At 28.9% G+C, this 26,948-nt stretch overlaps 3 protein-coding genes and 1 long non-coding RNA gene across 4 annotated transcripts in view; 2 read left to right on the forward strand and 2 right to left on the reverse strand.

The window, feature by feature from the left end:
• Positions 1-3,694, reverse strand: part of LOC109326144 (40S ribosomal protein S26-1-like) — an 11,381-nt gene extending 7,687 nt beyond the window's left edge. Inside the window, exon 1 of the mRNA XM_019558821.1 lies at positions 3,690-3,694. Within this exon, the coding sequence (XP_019414366.1) occupies positions 3,690-3,692 (3 nt within the window). The 5' untranslated portion in view covers positions 3,693-3,694. The remainder of the gene's footprint in view (positions 1-3,689) is intronic.
• On the reverse strand, positions 6,825-24,405 carry LOC109327013. The gene is made up of 3 exons (XR_002105308.1): positions 24,322-24,405; positions 7,034-7,041; positions 6,825-6,838 (listed from the first exon to the last, which is right to left on the reverse strand). It is a non-coding gene; the product is annotated as an uncharacterized LOC109327013 (long non-coding RNA).
• Positions 6,919-8,886, forward strand: LOC109327011 (serine/threonine-protein kinase DDB_G0283821). Its single transcript, XM_019559978.1, has one exon. It carries the CDS (start codon positions 7,430-7,432, stop codon positions 8,846-8,848), a length of 1,419 nt encoding a protein of 472 aa, XP_019415523.1. The 5' UTR covers positions 6,919-7,429; the 3' UTR covers positions 8,849-8,886.
• On the forward strand, positions 24,398-26,041 carry LOC109327012. Its single transcript, XM_019559979.1, has 2 exons — positions 24,398-24,688; positions 24,734-26,041. Exons 1-2 carry the CDS (start codon positions 24,426-24,428, stop codon positions 25,809-25,811), a joined length of 1,341 nt encoding a protein of 446 aa, XP_019415524.1. The 5' UTR covers positions 24,398-24,425; the 3' UTR covers positions 25,812-26,041.

Here is a 26,948-nt window from a genome sequence, read left to right on the forward strand (position 1 = left end):
TATAATCACACTTTCAACAAATAAATGCTTATACAAACGCATTTATAATTGTTAATATTCTACATATACACTCAAAAATCAATGTTAATATTGCACCTATGTGAATGAGAAATATAATGTTTCAATACATGATTTATTGATATTATAAAATATATGTATATTATATTTGCATTATGCATAAATAAAGAAACGACCCGTGCAAGTGCACAGGTACACTGCTAGTTATAATTGCTATATCTAAAACTTTTAAGCACCAATTCAAACATTTTGAGGGCATTCGAGGTTAAGGATATGTTACAACTTGTAATCATTATTCTTTAATAATATATTAGTAGTTGTTCAATGTTTTCGGGGATGTAGGCATAATTTGTTGAACCCTATTAATAAATTTTCTTGTCTTCTTCACTTTTATTTGTTCTTATACCCTTTATTTGATTGCTTGTGATTAATGTTATGCAATGATCACATCTATTGTATAAACATCTAGTATCTCTATAAAATAATTGGTATCAAGTGTGATTGTTGAGTTTATTCAAGTATGAAATCTCACATTGGATATGAGGAGGAGCGAAAGAGTTTATTAGTGGAAAAGAAACATTGGACTAATACCTTAAAGTTTTGGTTCAAGACATGATGTCTCACTTGTGAAATCTTTGTTTCTTTGTTTTATATTTTTATTATTTTGAAATCTTATAAATCTTTGTTTCTTTGTTTATTTTTTTTATTTTTCAATATAGTTTGGACAAAATCGAGTGTTTACAAAGTCAACTTGTGTACTTTTTCTAAACTAACTCGATTAGGTAAACCCATCTTATCAATTTTATTGGTGATGATTTCCTAGTAGTCTTGGGTTGCAAATTTGAACAGGATTAAGTGTCATACTTAGCTAGCCTAATCAATAGATGTTATTCATCTTTGTATTGAGGCTATCATAGATCAAGCTTGACATTGTTAGTTGGATGTACATTAAGTCATACTCTTTATCGGCCCGACCAATTTCCACCTGAACCAAAATTCCCACTAAAAGAATTTATAAATGCCACATATTGTAATCGATTTCTTCCATTATTGTTAATTGAGAAAAATGTATGTACTAACAATACATTAATGACAAAATATTTATCCTACTAGATGAGGTCATCTACATGGATCGAATGATACTATAATGTTCTATCGTAAATCATATTTATTGACAAAACATTAAGATCTAAGTCATTATTTATCATTCCCCATGTGATTTTTTCTTGCCATCCCTCCTATTCTAGAAATTAAACTTGTTTTCATTTGATATATTCTCCTTACCATAGCTCTATGAGCCTCATCCACACATGTTCAAACCACCTAATGCACGATTTTACCATCTTTATACATCATTAAAAATGTAAGAGTTTTTTTACACTATCACAACATCATACGTTATTCATATTAATTTTTATTGACTCTTAAATATAAATAATACAAATAAATAATGGATTATAAAGTGATTGTCTATAAATATTTATACTGACAATTAATAGATATTAAACTCTTTGTTGCAAAAACTTGGGGAACTCTATTTGTGACTCGCTGGGACATGTTTGTGATCAAGGAAAAGCTAAAACAAGTAATAAACACATTGAAAATTTGGAACCAGAACCACTTTGGGGATATCAATCAAAAAATTGAAATTGCCTCTTCTGAGTTTCATCATCTTGACCTAAAAGATGAACTACTCCCAATAGTTGAAGAAGATCAATAACGAAGGTCAAAATGTCGGGCCAAGTTATGGCAAGCAAGGAAACTTCAAGACAGTCTACTTTTTCAGAAAAAATCAGATCTAAGTGGTTAAAAGAGGGAGATTCCAACTCAAAACCACATACATGATTTGAAAATAAATGACATTTGGACTAAAGATATCCAAGAGATAAAAGATGGAGTGAAGAATCATTTTAGGAATCTCTTTGCTAAAACGATCAAAACTCGACCTACTCTAGACGAGATTAATTTCAACATCTTATCAGCCTATAACAATGTTATTCTAATGACTACTTTCGAAGAGGAAGATATCAAAGTTGTTGTATGAAACTGTGATAGCGGCAAAAGTCCAAGGCTAGACGGTTACAACTTCAAATTCATCAAGAAATTATGGTACATATTGAAGTCTAACATTGTAAGAATGATCCAGGAATTTCATGCTCATGTGAAAATTATTAAGGGTGTCAACTCATTGTTCCTTTACTTAATCCCTATTAAGGACATTCCCTAAAATATGAAAGACTATAGACCTATATCACTAATCAATCGCCTTTATAAAGTTCTAGCCAAACAACTTTCGAATAGGCTTTGGTTGGTAAGCGATAATGTGATTAGCGACAACCAATCTGCCTTCATTAAAGGGAGACACATATTCGACGGTTTGGTAACTTAAAACGAAATCATCAACCACGCCAAGAGAACTGGTATACAATATGCCATCTTTAAGATAGATTTTGAAAACACATTTGATTTTGTCTCTTGGGACTTCATGGATCATATGATGTCTTAAATAGGCTTCTGCCCTACTTGGCGAAGCTACATTATGGAATGCATTACCACTACAAAGACTGTTGTCCTCGTTAATGGAAGTCAAACTAAAGAGATCACCCTCGAACATGGTCTACGGCAAGGTGACCCATTTTCACCATTCCTTTTTCTCATTAATGGTGGAAGGTTAAATGGAGTAATGCGACAGACTACAACAAAAGGCATTTTTCAACCTTATAAGGTGGGACATGAGGATATAGGTGACTCTATTACAATTCGTTGATGATATCATCCTAGTATGAGACTACACACAGAATAAGAGCACAATAATGAAACACATTTTGAGACTTTCCGAGCTGTCATCCGGACTCGAGGTTAATTTTAGTAAGAGCAAACTAGTGGGATTGAACACCATAGAGACCCAAATTGCCGTATTTTTCAAAATACTAAATTGCAAGACCGACTCTGAAGCCTTCACCCACTTGGGAATACTTGGTGGCATTAGTCACAAGTGAACCACAACATGGAAGACGTTGATAGATAGATTAAAGGCATGATTGTCATCTTGGAAAAGGAACAACGTCTCCTTGGGCGACCGTGTGATCCTGATCAACGTCGTCTTATCCGCATTACATGTTTACATAATATCTTTCTATAAAGAGATATCTAATGTTGTGCACTTTATTAAAAAAAAATCAACGAGACTTTATTTGGGGCGAATCCGAAAATGATAGAAAATAAATTGAGTTAAATAGGAGAGTGTGTGCAAAAGAAAATATGAGGGTGGACTAGGGGTAAAAAAAAACACCTTTTCGACTTAGCCTTACTAGGAAAATGACAATGGAGAATGCTTCAAGAGAGAAATAGCCTCTGGTACAGGATTATCGAGTCTAAGTATGGGAGACATGTGATTGGCACCATTGGCAATAATAAGAAAAATTTGTTATGGATTGGAGACTTAGGTAGATTAGACTTTGAGATCAGCGATGATGAGAACTGGCTTCGAAACAATATCTGAAGGAAAATTGGGGATGAGAAAAACACTAGTTTTTGGCTTGATTAATGGTTAGATACCGACAAACTTGATGAGGTCAGATGTCAAAGACTTTTTAATCTAGCATTAGAAAATAACACAACCATTGTCGACTTATGATATTTATTAGGTAGTGACTGAGAATGGTCTCTACCATTGGGAAGACATATTTTTGTTTGGGAATATGAACTAACTAATAATCTTATGCATGACTTAAAACATATTACTTTGAGGAGAGGAATAAGAGATGCTTGTGAGTGGATCCACGACAAGTCACACCAATACACCGTCAAATCAGCATATTAGCTTCTTCTCAATAAGGTGCATGATAAGACAAATTATCCTAACAATTTTAAACTTTTGTGAGAGCCCAAAGCGCCCTTGAAGGCTATTACTTTTGTTTGGGGACTTTTTCAAGACAGAGTCACCATCATGGAAGTTTTGCTTAAGAGAGGAATTACACAACAACAAGGAGAACCATGTGCAAGCTATGTGATAAAGCACCTGAAACTTCTTAACACTTATTCTCTACTTGCAAGATTGCTTACCAACTATGGCAGATGATATATGACTGGTTGGGATTTGACATCACCCTTGCATGGGACATGATATGTCACTTCATAATGCACATGATGAGTCTATCTATCAACAAAATGAGTGGGAAAATTTGGAGCATCATATGACTACCAATGGTATGGTCAAATTTTTTTTTGGTTTCCCACAAAGATCCGACACTGGAGACTGCAAATGTGAAATCATGACTTTAGATTAAATGAAGAACTGACAACACAATAATATCATACTACGAATGAAATTGTAACCCACGTGAAATTATACAATCTCCCACGTAAATCTTGTACCATTGGTACATTTTATTAATACCAATTGGTCTTACCTAACACATACTTTGTATAAAAAGTTTTGTTTTTTAATTTAAAATGTTGAAACAACAGTTATAGTCACGTTGTTTAGAAAAGATGCTTTTCATTGATGGTAGAAAATATTATAGTGCATTTGTGCTTCTATAATGAATAAAAAACCTAGACAAATTAGCACAACCTGGTAGGTTTAGAGTTGATAAAAGATTAAATCAAAAAAGGGAATTGATAAAAGATTTTCCCTCACAGTCAATAGTATACTATTTATATTAGTATAATAAAATAGATTCGAAATTAGAACTTCAGTCTTAAATGAGGTCAAAGTTGAAAGTCAATTAGTACATTATTTAGTATACATTATTATCAAATGTATAATGAATAATACAACGATAACAATAACAGGTTTAACATGCAACCTCTCATATCCATGAATATACCGAGTATGTCATATTATCCACAAGCTTAAATATTTAATGCAATATTTTATTCCCCACAAAGAGGAGCCTTCCGTGGCTCAAACTCGTCACCTCATGAATAACTAATGGTAATGACTCATAGATAAAATGACCTTTTATCCCAGAAGTTACGAGTTCGAATTGCAGAAGACTCCTCTTTGTAAGGAATAAAATACTACAGAGATATTTAAACTACTGCAAGAGGTGAATAAAATACCCAGAACTGGGGCGTTACAATAATATAAAAAACTAATGAACATCGATTGAAGATACATTATAGGAAGTGAGATGCTCATTTATAAGAAAAAATATATATACAATAATAGTGTAAGAGTTTTTTATATTATTATTGTATCATCTATTATTCATTTTTAATTATCATTATTTAAATAAAAATAACACAAATAAATAATAAATTATTGTGTATAAATCTTTATATTTTTAGTATATATATTAGACTCTTTGTTTATAGCTATGGATAAGTTTAAATAGTTTTTTGGAATTGAAGTGAATTAGATACATATTACGTGTAGAGAAAGAAAACGTGAGAGGTGGGGGTGTACATGTTTGCGGTATAGATTTGGTGACATTGGGCAAATACAGACCATAGGTTTATATATCCAAAAGGAAAAAAAAATGTAAATATTACACGTATAAATGACAAGGACCACTATATATAATATATAAGTATACAAACCAAGTTGATTATTTTAACGATTATTAAATATCACTTAATAATTATTAAATGGCCAAGGGCTTCTAAAATAATAAAAAAATAAAAAGCTAACGATTTCGTTTCTATTTAGTTTTTAGTTTCGATTGTTGGAACGAACTTGTTTGTTCAACTGATTCTGCAATAAGCAAAAGAAAGTTAGATATTACTGGAAAAACAATCATGAAAAAGTAGAATATATTACCTTCACATAATAAATATAATGGTTTTCCTTCTATATCTTTTTGCAGAGGAAGACTATGAAAGATTCCCTCACCTTTTCATATTTGCTATTTTGTTTTCCTACTAATTATATTTTTATAAATAAATTTTTCTGTCTGGGTCAAATTGATTAAAAATATAATGAATATCATAAATCTAGATACTATTATATATGCATGTATGTATGTGTATTTGTTTCTTGATGAGATTAGGAAAGCTAAATATGGTGTGGTTCTACTTTATGGATGAAGATCTGCTGTTCCCAATCATGTCCTCAACCATGTCCTTGGCCAATCACAATGAAATAAAACTGATAAACTTATGAATATTTAATTCTTTTTAACTGACATGACATAATATGATTGATTTGGAACAAGATTTGGAACAAGATTTGGGACAACAGATTCTTTTCTCAATTTTATTAATGCAATCCAACTACCATCACTCTAATATGGTTGTTTACCCACCTCATTATTTCCCCAACAACAAAAATCTCTAGATCGAAACAAAAAAGTTTTCATATTTTTCAGTAAAATATTATGTGACCTTTAATACTCTTAGTGATTAATCAAACATGAATATGAATAGATAACATCAAGATAAATTTTATTTTAAGTAAACTTTATCTATAAAGTTATGTATATATTAGTCTTAGTTTACCTAACCATCACTATAGAAGAGGGTGATTTCACATATATACTTGCCTATGGGAAAACTTGAGTACTATTAATGGTAATGATTTTAAATAATTTTTTAATAAAAATTTTGAGATTAAAAAAATATATTTCTTCTTATATTCCACTACTAAACTCTTCTAGAGAAAGAACACTAATTTATTATCTCAAATAATGTTTCAAACTATATTTCGCATAAATGATAATGAAATAAAAATAATAATAATAAATATTTAATTTTTTTAACTGAGATGACATAATATGATTGGTCCGGGACAAAGTTTGGGACAATAAATCGTAGTGTTGTCAAAAATCAAAACCACAAGAAGTTGGAGCCAGCCATACTCATCTTCTTTCTCTCTCTCCCATGGCTACCCCACTTTGATCTTTTCATTTTTTCAGATTAATCACTTTTTCTATACATCAAAAAAAGCTACAAAATCATCTCTTTCTTTTTTTCTCCCTTTCTAACACTCTCTTATAATTTCTATTCCACTTGTGAAACCCTAATAATACAACATCCTTAATTTTCTCAACTATTCCAAACACATACAAACCTCTCTCTCTCTTCACACAACCCAAACCAAAGAGAGTAACTTAAGTTCATACAGCTTTTTCTGAACCTGAAAAGTATTAAATATACATCATCACTCGTGGGTTGCTTATTCTTTTCTTACGTATTTGATCAAAAGCTAAAATAAGTAAAAAAGTGATTCTAGAGCACTTTATTGGTTTCAGATCAGAGCCTTAAAGACGTGGGTGTGGGTACTTCTCTTAAGAAAAAAAGCTATAGCTAAAGCTTTTTTTCTTCTATAAACAGAAAACTTACACACGCGATCTCTTTATTTCACTTTCTTAGTTTCTTTTATCTTTGTCCCATACCTTCTTAAATATGTGTATGTTGTAACCAAGATCTTTTTCTGAAGTCTTTTCACTTTTTTTGTTGCTCTCTTATGGATTCTGGTAATAGTGGAAGTATGCAATCTTCAAGTACCGGTGGTGGTGGTGATGAGGAATATGATTCACGCGTGCAATCGTCACTCTCGGCTTTCTTAGACAATGATTCATCGTTATCATTACCATCATCGCTACCACTAGTTAGACATGTTAGTCGATTCACTTCTGCTGTAAATACCGATAATGGTCATATGTTGGAGTACCCTTTATCGAACTATATAGATCAAATGCAAAGATCACATCAAAACTCTAACTTGGTGTGGTCGAAAACCGATATATCCGAAGCGAACCAATATAATGTTGTTGACTTGATACCTTCTTCAGTTACATCCTCATCAAGTAACCAACAAGGTTTTCTCTCAAGTCTTGGTCAAACAAGTGGTGTTGGTGTTGGTGTTGGTGTTGGGGTTGCTACTTTTCCAACCACTCATCACTCTTCTATGCATCCTCCACAAGAAAGTGCTTCAAGAGGGTTATTACTTTCTCAAGATCAAGGTCACAATAACAACAAAAGAAACAATAGCAACATGGTTCGAAACCCAAAAAAGAGATCAAGAGCTTCAAGGCGTGCACCAACTACAGTGTTAACTACTGACACAACAAATTTCAGAGCCATGGTTCAAGAATTCACTGGTATCCCAGCACCACCTTTTACATCCTCACCTTTCCAAAGAACAAGGTTGGATCTCTTTGGTTCTTCTTCAACTATAAGATCTTTGGATACTCTGAATCATGGATTTGTAGAACACCCTCACGTGTCGGTGTCGGATACGTATCTTCTTCGACCTTTTGCACAAAAACTTCACCCTTTTCCTCCTTCCTCCACTTCTTCAATCCCAATATCCATGTTGAACAACAACAACAAGAATACCTTATTAGGAAATTCTAACCATTCTAGTAGTAATATTTCTACTAATCCAACCCAATTCATGATGAACATGCACAACAACGTTAACCCAATTCTAAGCTTAGAATCCATTCTCCAAGGCCAACAAGTACCACAGAATTCAAAGTACCCACTTGATAATTCTTCTAAAACTCAACCTCCCATAGAAATTCCCAACACTAGTGCTGATAATTCTCATCTTAAAATGAGTGTGTTAGAGGAACTAGGATTAAGCCAAGCTCATGTTAACAACATAGCTTCATCATCTTCGGGTGCAGCATTGTCATCAAGGATCAACAACAACAACAATAACAACATGGGTGATCCTTCTTCTTCTTCATCCAACTGGGTCCAAAGAACGGGTACTAGTACCATTATTAACAACAACAACAATAATGGTGGTGATGATGATGATGATCATGGAAACTATACAAATAATATTCATCATGGAGAAAAGAAACCCGAGTGTGGTGTAGCTGCAAGAAATGAAGGTATGGTTGAATCATGGATTAATTGTTCTTCTGATTAAGAACAACAAATGGGTAATTAAGAGAATATCTGAATAAGCAAAAAAAAAAAATCATGGATATAATTTTATACATGTTAAAGCAACTTATGGTAGTACTATAATGTTAATGCATGAACGAATAAAGAATCTTCTTATCTTTCTTATCTTAACCATAACCATCAAATAAATTAAACATTGATTTTTAATTTTTTTTTTCATTTGTCCTTTGGGTCCCTTGAAATTATTTGTAAATTATAAGTATTAGGTAGCTTGGCTTTCTCTTTCTTTCTCTTTTCTTCCTCAATTTTTCATATGTGCTTTATATACATCTATATACAAAAAGGATTTATATAGTATCCTTGTGGCTTCAATGCTTATAAGTAGGGATCTGCTGTCCCAAATTCTGTCTCATGTCTCAGACTAATCCTATTATACCACATCAGTTAAAAAAAATTAAATATTCATAATTTTATCAATTTTGCTTTATTATAATTGGTCAAAGATATGATTGAGAATATGAATATGATCGGAGACAGCAGATCCTCATCCTCTACTAATACTAGAGATATAAAATTATATTAGTTTGGTTTCATGTTATTATGTATGAGATTATAGTTTAGACATTGTAAATAGTATGCAATGTTGATTGCATAGCACATTTAGAGTTTCTAATGGAAATATTTCTACCATTTTTTCTACTTTCTAACTTTTAGAAATTTACACTGTTAGACTAATATTTTGTCGAACTTATTATTCTCCCTATACATTTTTCTAACCAGATATTTAATTTAAAGGCAATTATAAAAGTGTAGAATACACCCAAAAAAAATATACTTCTAGACAAAAAAAACTCTTGGAGTAATTGGTGGCATGATTTGAGGGATCTTTAGCAGCCGCAATCTTTTTCCCCAAAATCAAAGATATGCCCATGTGTTTATTTTTTTCACTTTTAAAATTTGGGTTCCTTATTGTTTAAGAACACAATTTATGGTTGGAAAAACTAAGTTGAATATTTTTCTTATGTTAAATATCATTTTTCAAAATAAATTTTCCTAATGCTCTTATGATAATAATTTTTAATATTTTCCTTATATAGAACATATGGGTGATAGGTAATTTGATATGTGCGGAAAGAGTAAAAGTAAATTATTTATATAATAAAATATTTAATCCGAATTAATTAAAATTATGGATTGTCAAATAAGGAAAATGGACAAGAAATAAAGAGAATAATGAAATGGAGGGATTCTTCACACAACCTTATGAACATACATTCTGAACCTGCAATAATATTTTTTAAATGAAAGTGTCATGTATTCTTAATCATGTGATAAAAGCATCTCTCATTTATTTTAAACTTTCAATATATGTTTTGATGTCATTTTAATTAAAAATTATAATGTGAGGTTATACTTGAAAAGTAATAAATTGAATAAGAGTATATCTATTCTTAAATAATCTATTAGGTTAAAGTTGTGATGTAGTTTGTAAAACTAAATGTGGAAATACTCTAGAAGAACTCTTACTCTTTTTAATTAATAACTTTAATAATCATTCATAAGTTTTATGTATCAAAACTGAAGTTACATTTTTCTATATAATAAAAAATAGATAAACTAATCATAAAAAACTATTCATCAAATGATGACCATAAAAATCAAAGAGAGTAATTCACATTTTAACTTAATTTTTTTTAAATGTTGGTACAAAAATTGTTATCTTCGTACATTTGATGCAAATACTCCAAGCTTGTTCATCCACGACAAAAACAAAGTTATCCAAATATATTTTTTCTTAGATTTTCTATTGAAATCCCTATGTAAGCAACTCAACAAAATGATCAAGCTATTTAAATTGAATGGCTTTCATATTTGGGATGAGAATAAGAGCCAAGAAATAAAAATGTATTGAGAAATTAAGTCCACTGAATTTAAAAGTGTTAAATATTTAGTTACCTAGTTCATAAACAATTTTTAACTTCTTATCCTTGTTAAGAAAATCCTAAATTAAAATGTGATTAATGACTAAAAAATAAAAACATTAGCTAAAAGTGGTCATTGATTAAGCTCTCCATCACTTTTTGTCTTTTTTCGATTTCACACCATACTCTTTGTTTGAAGGAAAGAGAAAATTGAAAAGTGGTTTGCGTGCATGTTCTATTACACATTTACACTCATCAATCAGACCTTTTCACCTTGTTCCATTTAATGCTATGTCTTGGATATTTAAAAGAGTATAAAATTTATATATTATCGGTATAAAGATTTATACATATGCATTCATTATCTACTATTTATTTAGATTATTTTTTAAAAGTTAACAACTTTTTTATAAATGATATATAGTATAATAACAGTGTATAAAACTCATACACTGACAATGTATACATATTTTTATATAGAATGATGTGGTTCAAAATTAAAAGTACTACTAATTGTAAAAGTATTTAAGAACATTAAAATTTCATAGTAATAAGTATTGTATTTGGAACCTCATTGTTCACATTTAAGAATAGAACAAAAAAGAATGGGTCAAAATTAGTGTGGGGAGTAGGTGAAGAGAAATCAGCACCGCAGTATTTGATTTTTGGGCTTGCACTTGTTAATTAATGATTTTGCAAATAAAATGAACTCCTCAATCAAAAATAAACTTTTGAAGTTTAAATATAGTATTAAATACTTTAATCTATATTTAATATTTTCTAATTTCCTAATTTCTTAGTAATAAATAGTACTTGAGAGCACTTGCTAGATAAAAATAATAATTCCTTGCAACTACTTAGGCTAACAATGAAGTATGTATAAGTTGGTTCTATATAATCTTAATTCAGAGATATATCTTAGTCATTTATTATATTCAATGATTTAGATAAATCAAAATATTATCTAACACGTCTCTTCTGACATACATCTAGGTGACTCGCAATCGGTCGGGTTCTAGATGGTTTGCCTAGTGATTAGTAAAGTAGATGAGTAGAAGGTTGAATGAAGAAATATATAATCCTTAGATACATCCAACGGATGCTGATTTTTTGGATTTTAATCTTTTAACTTTCTCTATCATTGAATGTATTGAATGAACAAGATGCATGAGGAAACAATTAGGCGGAGAGTAGAATTAGACCAAAGGTCAAATGTTCGATTCCTTATATAGATATTTAGGAGTGGTAATCACGCATCTTGAAATAGATTAATTCATTGCCTATAGTTTGAACAAATATCCTTGATTATACTAAAAAATATTCAAAACATTGCACATATTTATATAATGTTAAAATATATGGTTGAATTTATGGAAAGATGAAATATCCCTATTTCAAGCACTCCTCAGCTTGAATAGTTATAATTTGTAGAATTGGCCTCTATTTGGTTGGAGAGAATTAATAAAGAAAGAGAGAGTTGTAGGAGAAAGAGAATCTTTTTCTCATTTGGTAGGAGAGAATACGGAGACAAAGAAAATAAAAGTGGTGGGACCCACCAACTTTTAGTTTCTTCTCTAATGTGAGAAGAAATGGTAAATGAATATGGTTTTTTGGCATTTACAATAATACCTTAACTTTATCAAATACTCATTATTATTTAAAGGGTAAAATTGTCCTTTTCGTAAAAAATATTTTCTCTACTTTCTAATTCTTTCATATTTCTTTCCTACCAAACAACCTTTACAATCAACTCATTTTCTCATTTCTTTCTTTCTACTCATACTCTTTCTTTTTATCATGTCTCATCTCATTTGTCTCTTTGCATGAAACCTGGTTGGGGATTTTATCTATCAAAAAGTTAGTAATCTTTTTCATTTCATTGATTGATAGATCATGAACTTTTCATTTCACATTTGGGTTTAAAAATTAGCATGATGAGACATGAGAAATAGATATATGGGATAGCTTTTAAAACAAATTGAAACCTTTTTGTAAAGGTGAGACACATGAATCATAGAAAACTATAGGGGTTACTTTCACAAAAGATACACTTTTTATAGATTAACTTTTTTATAAGCTAGTAAAAAGACTATGAAAATTTAAATAAAATTCAAATGATTAGGCATCGGATTTTGGGAGATTTGGTTGAGGCAAGATTTGTATAAGATTGGATGCCATGAACTTTGACATTTCATTTAGCATCATATATGGTGGCCCATGCCAATGAACAAACCTTTCACTTGCCTTTAGCAAATAGCAATGATGCTTTTTCTCTCACTCCCCTTTTATTTCACTTGTCTTCGTTCCAGTCCCAATTTATGTCATAATCCAATGAAAAAATATTATTTAATTAAAAAAAATAAAAATAAAAATTGACATTTTTATATCACCTAAAAGATATTGATTAAGTAGGGACATGATGACATATTGATTTTGGGACAAAGGATCTCATTTCCCTTGCACTATCTCAAGAAATTATTAATCAAGACCTCTAGTGAAGATTGGAAGTTATGTTTTTGCATGTATTTTCAAGGGCAAAAATATAATTTTAATATAAATTAAAGGATACAAGTATTGTTATTTCTTGATTTTTTTTTTAATTTTTCACATAAGTGTCTTCTCTTAAAGAGGAGTGTGATTCGAAATTATTGTATAATATAAGATTATTATATAGTTATAAACAATAATATGAAATCTAACAATGATGTTATTACTTAGGTTTCATATTATTATTGATCTCTTTGCTTGAATCCATTGCTTCAAAGGGAAAAGAAGCATCAATTCAAGTACCCGATGCCTGAAAAGGATAAAGCTATATGGAATTATGAATGAACACAGACACACTCACAAGACATCATTAATAAAGATTCTTGTACATGTTACAAGAATTTCTATATCATTTAGGATACATGAAAGTAATGAACATTATATTGCATTAAGCTTACAAATATAGTTTTAGATTTTGCTATTGGTGATTTCATGCAATAACTAAACAAGGCATGTTTGATAGAGATGATGAAAAAGAAAGATTATGATATTCTATTATATTATGTGTAATCTAGAGTTTGGTGAGCCTCACATATTTATGATCGACATACATTCTATAGTACTTTTATTATCGACATGATAAGAATTTATCTTGTACATATTCTATGGTACTTTGATTATCTTTCATGAGCCTTTATGTCTTTGAAAGAATTATTCATTTTTCTTTTAAATTCTTTGTCAAGTATCAATTTAGATTAGAATTTAGTTAATTAAATTAATATACTTTAATTTCTAGCAAGTGGAAGGAGTAGTTAAACTCATACAAATAGGTAGCCTTATAACAATACAGAAAAATGTGAAAACACCACAATAGTATATATATATATATATATTAATGATCCAAGGAGGACAAATATAGAGGGGCCTATAAGACTTAAGTTAAATATAGGAAATAAATCAAAGATATATATTTTTAAGAGAATGGTGGAAATCAACAAGTCCCACATGGATAAGTTTAATGATATATATAAACTTCAGTACTATAAATCTAAAATAGTTGTTTATAATAAATAAGTACATCAAGGAAAAACCCAAAATATAAATTTATTCATTAGCTCACCCATTCAACACTCTTTAGGGAAGACGATAAGAAATTTAAAAATAATAATTTGATATTGGAAAATGATGATTTTAGTAATTCAGAAACACTTGACTGAGTTTAATAGATCCCATAATTTCTCCTTTTTTATATATTTTGTCTCCTTTTTAAAAATGAAAATGTAAAAAAATCTTTTTAACCTCAAACACATGCCAAATAATCAAAGAACCAAAACAATGACCAGCACACATTTATTTATTAACTTTCTAAACAAACTTAAGATATTCCAAATCAATCTTCCCTATTGGTTGTTGCATTATTTCGTACTAATTTTTCTTCCCTTTCTTTTATTTTGATTCTTACAAAACATATAGCATATATCCACTCCAGCAGACCTAAAGTTTATTTGATAGATGGAATTGATGCATGGTATATTTTCATTTTTATAAGAGTTTAAAATCTATGCATTGACGGTGTAAAAGTTTTTACACTGTTAATATATCATTTATCGTTGATTTGTATTATTTTTGTTTGAGAGTTAATAATAATTAATGAATCAATGGTGTATGATTTGCTGACAGTATAAAAAACACTTACACATATATTAAGTCATTTTTCCATTGTACATGGAGATAAGTTAAATTAAGATGACCTTGAAAACATAGTTTTGCTAGTAAAATTGTCCAATTTTGTATTTGGTTTCATTTTAGAGTGTAAAGTATATGTTTATTATTCTTGATTTAAATATTAACCCTTGTGGTCATAACAATTATATGATTAATTTGTCATATGTGCAAACATATTATCATGACGATACTTGATTGTTTTTAAATCAACTATCATAAATATACATTTTAAACTCCAACTTTTGTATTAATTTTTGGAGCATATAGCTACATCCAGAAGAAAAACCACTGTAAAATTACTTCTCACCCTATAGAATAAGATGATTATGTTTGGGGGAATTGTACAAGGAAAGAGTTAAAAGTTTTTCCATTTCTTTAATAATTAAAAAGGATCTCAAACTTTCATTTATCTGCATGACACAATGTTTTATTTTTTTGTTGAAGTGAGTTTTTGGCAAATTATATGGTTCTCTTGGTCATTTGGTCCTTTTGGTTATTGAAAAAAAACAAATAATTTTCAATTCAAATGACTTTGATTTGGAGGAAATAATGATTATTGAATTATTTATAATAAGATCTTGGGAGTTTGGAATGTAAAAATGGAATATATTTTGATATTTTGAGTTAATATTATATTGAACTAATAATTTGTTTAAAAACATATCTTGTATAATAAGTAAACATTTTAATTTTATTTTGTATGATTAAAACATTTGTAAACTGAACTCGTGGGTACTCGTCTGAACTCAACCCAAATTTAATAAGGAAAACTCTATGTAACTGGATTCAGGTTTGGTATAGTTAATATCATACACTATTTCACCCAAACCGATTAATATATGTAAAATTATAAAATTACACATGAATTTTTACATTAAACCTATATATATATATATTTAGAAATTTTACATATATATAAAACCTTATATACATGTTTTAGGTGGGTTCAATCTGATTTATGATACTTGAAACCCGACGGGTTTGGGAATTATATCATTGTTTTCAATTCCATTTAATTCGTGTTCAAGTTTTATATTTCAGGTTTGGATAAATACAAACTTGGTTTGTTACTATTCCTAATTATTGAGTTAAATTTGTTGTATTTTTTATATAACATGTACTTAGTTTCTTTGCAATTCTATTCATTAAATCCATTCATTCAATCTCCTAATTTTCAGTATTTTTAGATCATTTCAATTGAAAAAAGGTGAGAATCACACCTAATTCTTGTCATGACCTAATCAAAGTCAATCTCTGAAAAGTAGAAGAAACATCCTCCATCAAACAGACAAAATCTACCTCAGGCCTAAAATTAATCAAAATATATTATTTAATTAATTGAAAAAAAATATAAATATATAAACTAAGGGAGGATAATGCAATTTCTTCTAAAAAAATATTATTATTTTTGGTAAAAATACAACTTTATCATCTTCCATTATTTTCTTAATATGCATCAACTAAATTTCCAAAATTTTCATTGTCAATTGTTTTATTAGATAATGTTTTTTTTTTTAATTTTAGTATAAAAGTTTAAATAGTATTAACTTGAATTATGAATATTTTATAATGTGTCTATCAATTAAACTAATGAACACTATTTCATTGACTTATTATCGTGCACGAGTGAATAATAAATCTAAGTTTAATAACACAAAGTATAGTGATATCATGTTAGGTTCAGTTAAACACAACCCAAGAAAACGAAATCTGAATTACAATAAAATGAATAAGTGACCTTAAGTCAGGGACGTAAGTTTTATATCGTCTATATTATTATTTCGTAAATGGTTTAAATATTTGATGAATTACTCCTCTTATTATTAATTGGTTTTGAAATGAAACTCTTCACTATTGGATTATATGAGATATGAGGAAGAAACTTCTTTTCTTTATTTCAGTTGTGTGAAAAATAATTTCAAATCACATTTTTAAAATTTGATTTGTATTATGTATCAATTTTCGTCTAGTATTGGAATATTCAATATCAAATCTAAATGCAAATGAAAGGGGCTTAAGTGTGGGCCATGTATGTCTATAGCCTATTATCATTTTCCTCATCATGTTCCCTCCCTCCTCATCATACCCTAATGCATGAACCCACTTTTTTAAATTGTACCACATTAGATATCCTTTGATTTTTTTCATATTTCAAGATTTTAATATGATTAACACGTGATAACCCTCCATAGTTATTAAAATTTAGAAGATAATATAATTAGATAGCCCTATTCATTTCCAAAATATCTACAAAGATTTTTTTCTAATGTTTGAGTCCAACCTCTAGAAGAAAGTAAAATGGTTAAACAAAATTATACTTTAATAAAGAAAATATTGTATATAAAAATCAACTAATCACATACAACTCAATAAATATGATGCTCTTAATAGGGATAAGAAACATAAGGATAATATTGTCACTTGAATTACTTTTAGGATTTAATATGTATACATTGATAGTGTAAGTGTTTTTTACATGTTGTCAGTTAATTATTCATCATTCATATGTTAACGATCATTGACTCTTAAACAAAAGTAATACAAATCAAGAGAAAATGAAGTGATAGTATAAAAAACTTTACATTGACTATGCATAGATTTTAAACTCTTATTTTTATCCTCTAATCACACCCATTACTTTTTTTAGATCAAAAGCAGTATAATGCACCACTAAGGGTGGAATCACACCAGGTTAGTTCAGACTTTGCCTTAAACAGACTCAACTTATATAGTATATAGGAGCCTGAGTTTAGCTTGTTTGCATGTTTAAAAAAAATCAAAGTCTAGGCCTAATATGTTTAAAAGTCTGACCTGTTAGCATATTTAAAGACATGTTATACTATATAATATTAAAATAGATCATCATGTCTATATTTAAACAGACTAGTATTCCTACTTTTAATTAGACTATTCTAACCATTAAGATATATTTTATATTAAAATTATATATATAATAATATTACTTATATTATAATATGAATAATATATGTTGGTCTGTTAGGTTTAATAGACTTTTTGGATGACTAAGACATGGTATGTTAAAGTAAATAAGTTTTTCAAGAAACATGAGTCTGTCCTGTTTATGGGAAAAAACCTAACTTAACTTATTATAAGCTAGATAATATACCCCTGATAGGTAGTCTAACATGTTTCCACCGTTATACAACACCCAAAATTTGTCATGATTTATATGTACAAGTTGCCATGTGAGACTCATGTGGTTGTGTTGCATGACCTTTTATTTAGATCGGGTCTTAGGAACATTATTGCATCTTTTATTTTCACACCTAAGTTTTGATTTTGGAAATGCATAAAACCTTGTACATGTTTTCACATTTCAAGTTACGAGGGGAGATCAAAGAGGGAAAATTAACAAGGATAGAGCTTAAACTATTAGGTATTGTCATGTTCTTCACTCTCAATGCTGCATGTGTTCATTAATTAGTTTTCATGGTCCAAATATTTGGTTAGGAACATATGTATTCTTACTTGAGGAACATAAATTTATTGTCATAAATCATGTCTCAAATCTTGTCTCATAACGATGAAACTATATTATGTTAATTAGAAAATTTAAACATTCATTATTTTTTTTTTCTGTTTTTGTTTCATTGTCATTCACACAAGATATTATTTAAGACTTCATATCTTTGTTCACACTAAGACAATGTTGGGCAAGATTTGATGCACCAAATTTTACAATGCCTTCAAATTTCACAATTTTATTACTTCTATTTTTTAGTTTTAATTACAATCTTGATCATTAATCACTTTTCATTATGATTTTTTTCTTTCAAACCGGATGTATTCTCACTAGAGACAATTTTGCTCAAAGAATATTTAACAATGGCTTCAAGTTTCACGATCTTACTGAAATTTTATTTTATTTTAGTCACGATTAGAATGTTGTAATTGTCTCAAATGTATTGGGCATTTTAAAGAAATTAAAGAAAAATATAAATAAGAATAGATAACATCAATTACATTTTATTCAGTCAACCAAATAAATATAATTATCTTCACTCTTCTAATTAACATTGTTATTTTTTTTCGTGACAAGACACTGCGGGAAGAAAAAACTGCAAGATCCAAATTTTCTTAATTAATAGTTGACTGTTCGTTACTCGTATTATTTATTGAATTATTAACACAAAGTCAACAAAAGACAATGTGGTCAAAAATAAGAGAAAGTAGTATGGTTAATACAATAGCAAAATATATAATTAAAGAGTAAAACTCAAAAGGATAAAAAAGATATAGAAAAATGATTCATAGTCTAAACACATAAATCAAACCTCTCTTGCAATAGATTAACCCTTTTAAGGTTAACTATATTCATTATCATTCATATCGAGGAAAATAATAACGATTCAGTCAGACTGGACGTCTTGAGTATTCAGGTTGGAACTCTTCAGGAATCTAGATGGAGGTGATTTGGAACCACCAATGGAGGTAGCTAAAGATGTTCTTTGATGATCAAGTGAGTAAAACCGTAGAGGTAATGCCCAAGAACAATAAATGAGATATGAGGAGTAAGAAGAGAATACAATGAATAATAATAGAGTTTCTAAATGATACATCATATTGATGGAGACCCCTATTTATAGTGTTTGAGTTGACTGATGTGGCCCTAAAAAGTACTATTGACATGATCGACCATCTTGATGTGGCTTTGATAGAACCATACTTTGTACATAGTTGACTTGTAACATGTGGCGGACCTGACAACTATATTGTAGTCTGTCTTTGTCATGTGGCATGAGAGTATGTGGGATTTACAAGGTGACGTGTCAGTGCGTTGTCGGCAACATGTCATGTGGGAAGTGGTCTTGGACCCGATCTAGAATATTCGGCCATGAATGTGCTAGCTTCCAGACAAACTCCTTAGTTAGTCGTACTCAATTTTACTTAGTCGATTATGTGACTACCTTTGAATAGTTCCCGAATAACCGATGAATACCTTTACAATTTTATCAACTAGATATACATGTTCATTATTCATCTTACTTTACTATTTTGCCTTATCTCAAATATAAGCACCAATTAAATGCGAATATGATCTGAAAAATATAGTTTATTTCTAAAATCTTATGTGTCGATTTCACTTTATTAAAAAAACTCACCAACCAGCCGACACAAGAATTACAAAAGACAAAAATATTGAAGTCAAAATCTTTGTCAGTACCATGCCATTTAATTTAAGGAAAATCAAGTCCCATTTTGCTTGAGTCTAGTGCAAAAAGAATCTTAAATGTTTCACACTATGATTCCATATATTTCGTGACCTTTTTTCCCTTTTAAATATTATATATATATATATATCAATACTATGAACTAGGACTTCTCACAAGATCTTTGGACTCACATTATTACTTCAAAAAGTTATGTCTTTTAATTGATATATATTAACAGGAAAGTTATATAAATTAAGATTTCTATTACATTATCTATCATTATTAATTAATAAATAAAAAATAATACAAATAAATAGTATATGAGATAATTTTTTTATCTTTTATACCAAAATCACTACTTTAATGTGATGACAATATAAGAGCCCTTCTTAAATAGCTCTCTTTTCAAGAAAGAAAATTAATTGTAATTTATTCGCGTGTTAGAAATCCAATATAATAGCCCTTCCCTCGCCTAACTAGTAAGATAAATAATAAAGTATAAAAAATTATTGTAATTATTATAAATAAATAAAATTAAGTTATGAAAGTTAATTAGGAAATAGACAATTAATTATATTTTTTAATCTATTGCCTACAAACTATATTATATGGGAACCCTGGTAGTAATTTGTGTGATTTTATTCCTTTAATAGCAAGCAACAATATCATATATTTTTTGTTTTGTTGGAAATAATTTATTACCAAAAATATTAGCAGCTGAGCATTTAACTCACCGTTAGTCATGGATCCTTGTTGGTCCTACGTTCAATCTACTCAACGTTCCCTTAATTTTTTCGAAGGGTTAAAAATTCGATTCTTGTAATAATATTTGTTCAGAGAAGCGGATATAGATACATTATAAATAAGATTAACTTTGTTTTAGTTATCGTTAATTTTGTTTGCTAATGTGATGAATATAGTCTCAAGTGTCTCTTTCAAATCTTGCAATGTGAATATTAAGTTTCTCTTTTTATCTGTGTCACGTAGCATATTTATTAGATTGCACCATCTAGTTGAATTGATTTAAGGATTGTATATGTATATATTAATAGTATGATTGTATTTTATATTGTCAACATATTATCACATATTAATTATTATTAACTCTTAAATAAAAGTAATATAAGTCAACAATGATAAATGGTATATTGTCAGTGTAAAAAAAACTTTATAATGACATGCATATTAAAGATTTAAATGTGAAACATATAATCAATTGTATAATGTTAAGGTTTTATTTTGAGACCAAATTAAAAGTGCAATATTTATGATCCGGTAATATAAAGATTTATACATGAATAACGCATTATTCATCCTTCATTTGAATTATTTTTTCTAAAAAGTCAATAATAATTAAAAATTAACGGCAAATAATGCAGTAACAATATAAAAACTCTTATATTATCAATGCATAGATATTTTACTCCAAAATCGGTTGATAACGAAATTAGTAATTTGAGAAATATTTAAATCATTGATGGGATAATTAGACAAATAATATGAGTTATACTTTACAATATCTTCATCCATAGAAATCTGCTAGATAATACTATAAATTACATTTAATTCAAGATAAAATTATATTTTTTGATCCCAGTAGAGAAGAAATTGGACTCTAAATTTAATATAAGTCTATAAACCAATTTTATCTTCAAGAATTAAACAATAAATTTTATAGTTTTGATATGATTCTTCAAATTATAAATTTCATATGTGGACCCTTTTAAATTTAATTTGATTTAACAATATGATTTTACATGTTATACACTCAAGCGTTCTCACTGCAACTCATTTGCTTTCATTTGTTGAATTATCACTCATAACAATATGCTTCACTATTTAGGAGTAAAATATTTATATGTTGACAGTATAAATATTTATATATATATAATTATATCATTTATTATTTATTTGATTTATTTTTTAAGAGTTATTGATGATTAAATATGAATAATGAATAATACAATAATAATATATAAAAACATACACAATTGATGTATAATATTTTTCTCAATATATAATTGTCTAAGATTGCAAATCGTATTTCAAACTTATCAAAGATATGTAAATTATGTCATCTTCACCTCATTTAATATGGTCTAAATATTCGGCCACATGAGAGTGATGGTGTTCAGCGTCGACCATGTTGCATAAGGCCCATTTATTCTTCTAATTTTCGAAGGTACGCAGTTTAATTAAGAGTTATGATATATTTTCTTACGAATTTTTTTATCTATAAGAAAGTAATAATATATAGATAAAAAAGTCATTTTTTGACACGTGTCATTTTTCTAATGATATATGAGAATTTATAAGAGAATATATAATTTCCCTTTACTTTGTTACGTTTTATATTATAACTTTATTACCAGCTTACAGAAATTATAATTTTTGTGATACATTGATGATTGTATTGTTGTAGACTTCTAGGCATTAATATTATTTACATATAATTAGATTTTTATATAAATTAAGAACCACTCACACTAGATCTAGAAAATGTGAGGGCTAAGTGTAATGTTATTGTATAGTAGATAGTTGCTTGTAGATTAAGTAACATATAGATATTGATGTTGGTGATTATAATCAATATCAAAAATTGAATTTTCTAAAAGATAAGACAATAATTATAAAATTATTTTTAAATACAAAGAGTACTTTAGTCCACTAATCAAGTAAGAGTATAGTAAAAGCTCATGATCTAAGACATAAATATTTATCGATCTGAATCCACAAAGTGAGAACTCTTAAATGCAAACTACAATTATCTAGATATATGTTCCTAATGTTATATATTTCTACTATATATCACAATGAAGCATTTATTACAATTAATGGCATAGCAGTCTCTAGTAGCTAGATAATAGAAATCTCATCAAATTCATTAAAATAAAGAGAATAAAGAATCTGAAGATAAGTTATATCCTTCTGCCAGTAAAATTTAAAATAATGACATGTGTTATATATAATTATTTTCTACGAAAATATTTCTAAATTTAAACTAAACAATACATGTGATATACTTTTATTGGTTGGATGAGATAAATTATTTTCTAATATAAGAAGATATTTTATTTTCAAAAAAATAATAATCATTTCAATACTAGAGAGATAAGTTTTTGTGAAAGTAAAGAATAATTTTCATATTTTACTTTAAAATAGTAAAATAGTAAATAGAATAATTTTCATATTTTACACTTAATTTTGTCACTTTTGTACCAAACTCATTGAAAAATTACATACCCTATCAAAGTCAGAGTCTGAACACTTTGAATTGGACTTGTTTCTTGGCATAATAAAATTAATGATGATTGAGGAGAGAGAATATACAAGATTCCATGATGATGATGCACATATATAAGGATAAAAATTATTGATTGAAATTTTAAATATGCAAATTATTTTTATGTGTAAAATAACACTTTTATCATATATATTTTTTAATGTTATCTTCCTAGCTACGATGTATAATTAGAGTATCTCTTTCTTGCTCAATCAGATGTTAGTTTAGTAATTTAAGACTCCGTTGAATTCCAAGTTGATTAAAAAAGTTAAGAATTCAATTTATAGCAGAGATAACCACATACTCTAAAATGGATTAGTTCTTTGTACATAAAGTGATGAATACGGTAAAAGAGTAAATACTCATTTTAGTCTCTCATATTTTTTGACCTCACCAGTTTAGTCCTTCAAAAAAGAAAATACCTAAAATGGTCCATAAAAATTTCAAATGTGAGTCAAATTAGTCATTTTTAGCATGTTTTACAACATTTGGCAGAGACTAATTTGAGCAAAAAAATGACTAATTTGACTCACGTTTGAATTTTTTGGACATCATTTTATGTCTTTTCTTTTTTTGAATGACTAAACTGGTAAAGTCAAAAAATATGAGAGACTAAAATGAGTATTCACACACAAAAAAAAACTCCTTGTTAAATTGTTTAAATGCAATTGGTCACTGTAGGAAGTACTATATTACTAATAAAATAGTTGAAACCGCGTAGGTTGGGAAATCTACACTATCTCCATGAGACATGTGATGAGTCTCCTCTTCAACCATCTTGCTTTTTAATAAACACTTCCACTCTTATTCCATTCACTTCCCTACTCTTATAAGACCCCATAAACTAGTGAATCTATAAAATAAAACCATTTTCACTACTCCTATTATTACTCTATCTATACACACTCTCTCCCTAAATTGATATAAAGTTGTGGGTAAGGGCCAATTATCTCTACTCTATTGTACATTTAGATCTTGAAGGAAACTAAGCCTATATTGGTTTCACAAATGGCTCCAATCATGTACCTTGGTTTCAAAAAGGTACTCTTTCTTTATGTTGTTTTGTTTGCTTTTGTTTCTCTTTGTTTTAGTGCATACTTGGAATCAAATCTTGAGAGCAAAATGTTATCTACTAGTACTAGTAGTAGTAGTGGTGTGATTAGAAGAAAAATGTTGGAGTTGGAGGATGAAAAAGAAGAAGAGTTTGTGCAACCATTGAAGAAGAAATCAACCAAAAACAACAACACCAAGTTAATCAAACCCAACAACTTGAAAAACCAAACCAAAATCATCAAATTCAATAATATTATTTCCTCCAAAAACCAAACCAAACTTACCAATAAGACCAAAACCATTCTCACCGACACTCATGAGTTCAAGATCAAGAAGCTCAATTCCACAACCATTAAGATCAAGAAGCTAAATTCCACAACCATTAAGATCAAAAAGCTTAATTCCACTTCAAAGCTAAAACCTTTCACCAATTCCTCAAAATCTAGCACCACCCCATCTTCCATTTCTACCAATTCCACCAAGACCAAATCATTGGATCTCTTGAAAACCACAAAAGACAACAAAGACAAGAACAACAAGTTAGATCTTGAAAATGAAACAACATCATCAAAATTGAAGACAAACAAAGAGAACAAGAAACAAGTACAACCTAGTTGGATGTTTGAACAAGATGAAGATGATTTAGATTTTTCAGAATTGAAAGATCTACCAATCAAGTTTCAACAAACATTACTCCCTGATCTAGAGAAAATCTCAAAATCTTCAACAGATTACATAACAAAAGCCAACAAAGAAATCACAAAAGGGTTTAAACCTTATGTTGGTAACAAATATGCACCAACTATAGCAACCTTATTATCATGTTTTTTTGCATTAATACCCTTACTTTTTGTGTCACTCCTTTTCAATAAAATCAAATCTTATTTCTCTTTACAAAAACTCTTAATCTTCATCCAAGCCTATCTCTCTATATATTTTTTCATTCTATTCCTCTCTTCTTTAATCACTGGACTTGAACCTCTTAGATTTTTCTATGCAACTTCACAATCCACTTATCTATGCCTTCAAGTGCTTCAAACTCTAGCTTATGTTTTTTACCTTTTGTTACTATTAATGTACCTTGTTCTAGTTTTCTCCACTGATTGTGGGCTGGGCTCAAGATTCTTGGGCTTGGCCCAAACTTTTGTGGGCTTTTCTATTGGGCTTCATTACTATGTAATGGTGTTTCATAGGGTTGTGTTAAGACAAGGTCCTAAAACAAATTGGAAGATGCATGGGATTTATGCAACATGTTTTTTTCTTATTTGTTTCCTTGCTAATGCTGATAGAAGAAAGAAGACTTATTTGGAAGAAGGTGGAGAAGAAGGGAAGAAGAATTAGCTTTTATCTATATATAAGCTTATAATTTTGCTTTTTTCTTTTTGCTCTTTTCATTTTATTATAGATTAAGATTAAGGAAAGGAAATAACTTAATATTGTTCATGTAATGTTGTAAAAGCTGCAAGGCTTTTGGCTTATAAGTTGGTCAGCATTAATTCAGATTCGTTTCATAAATAAGTTGAGTTGTTCAAAATATAGTATATACTATATAATGAAAATGAATTATTCTGGGTCCTGATTTTGCTGGAATTATATTATTTCTTAGCTTTTCGGTTTTTATTTTATTTGTATTATGCTTTATGTTTATACTTTATAGTGTAGAACCTAGTATATATTATTCATTGTTAATTAAGTTGGTCCATATTTTAGCACCTTTTTATTTGGTATGTACTATTTCTCAAGCAATATCTTGGTAGATAATTTTAATACTTACGCTAAGATTGTGTTGAAGTTTATAAATAAATTGTTAATTAAATTGGTCGACATTTTAACACCTTTGTTTTATTTGACACTCAGTTGAACTTTATAAATAAATAAAAGTTAGGGGTGGGCAATATGGGCTAGCCTGACCATGCCTTGTCTGATCTGTCTTTAGCTCGCTAAAATATGGGCTGACCCATACCTTATTGTTAAAATGACTTAAAATGTCAGCTCAACCCATATTTGGCAGGGCTGGCGGGTCGGCGGCTTGACCTGCTTTGGTCTTCAAGAAACACATTTATAATCAACTCACTCACAATTTAAAAAATAAATGATTATCACGCCTCATAAATGTCTTTTAAAACAAAAAATCACAAACCAAAGTCCACAATAACATATTATCTTAGTTTAAAACTTGTAAGTTCTAAATAAAAAACTAACATAGTCTTAAATTTTTAGACTTTGTTCCAAAATAAAGCTTCTAACTCATAAGTTCACAATAATACGAGTCTATCCACCCTGCCTTTAGCCCACCAAAATATAAGTTGGTCTAACCCTTATTACTAAAAAAGCTCAAATCCCTAGTCTGACCCATTAAAAATATCAATCCTTTCAAACGGACTGACCCTTCGGACCAAATCCATATTATCATCCTAATAAAAGTTGTTGTATGGAATCTCTCTTTCCTTTTTTTTTGACTTTTACCTATGGAATCTC

Source organism: Lupinus angustifolius, chromosome LG14 (genome assembly GCF_001865875.1).
Source record: "Lupinus angustifolius cultivar Tanjil chromosome LG14, LupAngTanjil_v1.0, whole genome shotgun sequence".
NCBI lineage: Eukaryota > Viridiplantae > Streptophyta > Magnoliopsida > Fabales > Fabaceae > Lupinus > Lupinus angustifolius.